The sequence below is a fragment of the Belonocnema kinseyi genome, chromosome 4 (assembly GCF_010883055.1).
Source record: "Belonocnema kinseyi isolate 2016_QV_RU_SX_M_011 chromosome 4, B_treatae_v1, whole genome shotgun sequence".
Lineage (NCBI taxonomy): Eukaryota > Metazoa > Arthropoda > Insecta > Hymenoptera > Cynipidae > Belonocnema > Belonocnema kinseyi.
In genome coordinates this window covers 37,397,948-37,400,720 of record NC_046660.1, presented here as the reverse complement: position 1 = coordinate 37,400,720, position 2,773 = coordinate 37,397,948, and the positions used below count along the sequence as shown (strand labels likewise).

The 2,773-nt window shown below is 31.1% G+C and overlaps 1 protein-coding gene across 1 annotated transcript; it reads left to right on the top strand.

Annotated features, from left to right (window-relative positions):
- Positions 1-1,575: 1,575 nt before the first annotated feature.
- Positions 1,576-2,265, top strand: LOC117170836 (zinc finger MYM-type protein 6-like). Its single transcript, XM_033357880.1, has one exon. It carries the CDS (start codon positions 1,576-1,578, stop codon positions 2,263-2,265), a length of 690 nt encoding a protein of 229 aa, XP_033213771.1.
- The last annotated feature ends 508 nt before the right edge of the window (positions 2,266-2,773 follow it).

Sequence of the window (2,773 nt, the reverse complement as noted above, 5' to 3'; positions counted from 1 at the left end):
GAGCTCCAAGGAGATTATGTTGAAAAATAAAAAAAAATTTACCCAAAAAAAATTGTTTTTATACTTCATTTTAAGGACTTATTGAACTACCCTCGTATAATATAATATGATATTTTATGATATATTATATCTATTTATATATATTATATATTATGTTCGTATAATATAATATAAAATATAATATACACGGAAAAAAAGATATCGCACAATGATATCGCAAAAGCTCTGTATGGATATAAAGCGCAATATAATAACGTACAATCAGGTTCCGGAGCTTTTTAGGATATTATAATGCACTAACTTTGATTTGCCACTACTAGAACCCTCGTGTATATAATATAATAAATTATTATCAATTATAATGTGATAATTACGATATAAAGCGCAGGAATTACGGTATATATTGCAATTTTCGCGATATCGTTTTCTCCGTGTATTATAATATTACAATATATTATATGTATTACATTGAATTATATAGTAATCATAATAAACAACTAATAATGATAACTTATCAATAAAAAATTAAGTATTTGACAAACTGAACCAAGATTTTAAACAAGCATTTTTCATAGTATCTAGCATCTGAAATAATATAAAAGAAGTTTACGGACGACATTTTAATAATTGATAAACAATGGTAATTAAAGTAATGGATGTTGGACTAAAAAAATTCATTTTTATCAAAATTGTTGCAATTCCAATCAAGTAGTTAAATTTTTAACAAGACCAAAAATTAATTTTCATTGAATAATGCAATAGGTGATATTAAAAAAAAGGTTCTTAGTTGTATATAAAAATTGTTAAAAGATTAATTTTCAACAAAGAAGTTGCATTTTCACCCAAAAACGATGAAATTTCTAACAAGCACATTAATTTTATACTTAAAAGGATGAATTTTTAACAGAACACATAAATTAAATGATTAAATTCATAGTAACAAAATTAACTTTCCACATGAAAAAATTAAATTTTTAACTGAATAGTTGAATTTTCAACTAAACAAATGAAATTTAAACAAAAAAGATTAATCTTCATTTGAAAAAATAGTAATTTTTAACTGAATAGTTGAATTTTAAACCAAATATTTGAATTTTTTAACAACAAAGATAAATTTCTAGCCACGAATGGAAAAGTTAAATTTCTAGTAGAAAAATCAACCTTGAACAAAACGAAATGACATTTGCCTACTAAGTCTGAAAATTTAAGGTGTAATAAGTATCGAAATGAAATAAATCTTGAAATGGATTTCAATAGAATGGTCATTTTCGTAAAATTGTGAAGATATCCTGAAAACCTAAATTCATCTTCTTGGTAGTCTTCATTATGTATTATGCTTTGGGCATATCGATTTGTAGAATCACGGTGCCATGGACAAAAGGATTAGAAGGAGTCATAACTTCTACTCTATTGGAGATGTGCGTGCGAAATCTTCAATTGTGAAGTCATTGGAAAATTTGGAAAATATGCTAAATTCCTTAATCCCCACTCCTACTCTTTTCTGACCTTGGCAGGTGTCAAATGGCTATTAACAGTTAATTCTCTCTGAAAGTCAAAGGCTTAAAGACGTGAAAAATGTCGGACTATTTGCAGTACGGTCTTCGCATGAAAGAAAGTGGTGACCCGCAGTGCTTAATTTGTTTAAAAGTATTTACCGTCTCGCTTAAATCTCCCTCAAAAATGAAACGTCATTTTGAGCGAATCCACCCAGAATCTCAAAACCTTCCGGTCGAGGTCTTTGAAACCAAATTGCGCGAACTTGAGTTTTTGGAGGGAAAAGTTCGGGAAATGTTGGGTAGTGAATCAACAGTAGAAGACAACGAGGACTTACGATTGAGGCGAAAGTTATGTGAGTGCTCATATGCTGCAGCACTAGCTATTGCCCGGGCAGGTAAGCCACAAACAGAAGTGGGAACATTAATTAGTCCAATTTGTGCGGAATGGACTCGAATTTTATGGGGGGATAAGAAGGCCCAAATTATTGAAAATATTTCTCACTCCGCGCGAACAATTGATAGGCGAATCACGGAACTGGGGATTGATATGCGGGGTCAACTTAAAAATGAGCTAAACTCTAGTGAAATCTTTGCCATTCAGGTTGACGGCTCAACTGATGTCAGCAATGTTGAGCAACTTTTGGGATTCGTTCGCTTCATTGGCAAAAAGGACATTGAAGAACGGATGCTTTTTTGTAAAAGTATGGAGGGGCAAGCAACGGGACATTTACTTTTTCAAGGGATGATGGAAAAAACGGCTTTTTTTTAATTAGATTGGGAAAAATGTCTAGCTCTTTCTTCCGACGGTGCTAGTTCGATGACTGGGAAAAATGTAGGATTTGTAAAATATTTCAAAGAGTAGATCTTTAAATAGTCGTTTATTTTCGGTACTTTGTGAAGAATTGGGAGCAGAATTTTCACAATTATTGTATCACACTGAGGTGAGATGGCTTTCCCGGGGCAAGGTTCTTAATCGACTTTTTTTTTTAAAAGATGAAGTCTATATTTTTTTGAGTGACTCTAAACATGAGTTAGCTCACAAATTTGATGAAAAATTGTGAGTGATAAAACTTGCATATTTAGCAGACATTTTCGGAAATTAAAATTTTTTAAATGTCAACATGCAAGATTCGTGCACATGCATGGATATTGAATCCGTTTGAACGAAGTTTGGCAATGCACGCAGGATTAGAGCCAAATTTGCAATATCAGTTGTTCGATTTATGTAATCAAATTTTATTAAAATCTGAATTTAAAAAACGCACAATTTCCAATTT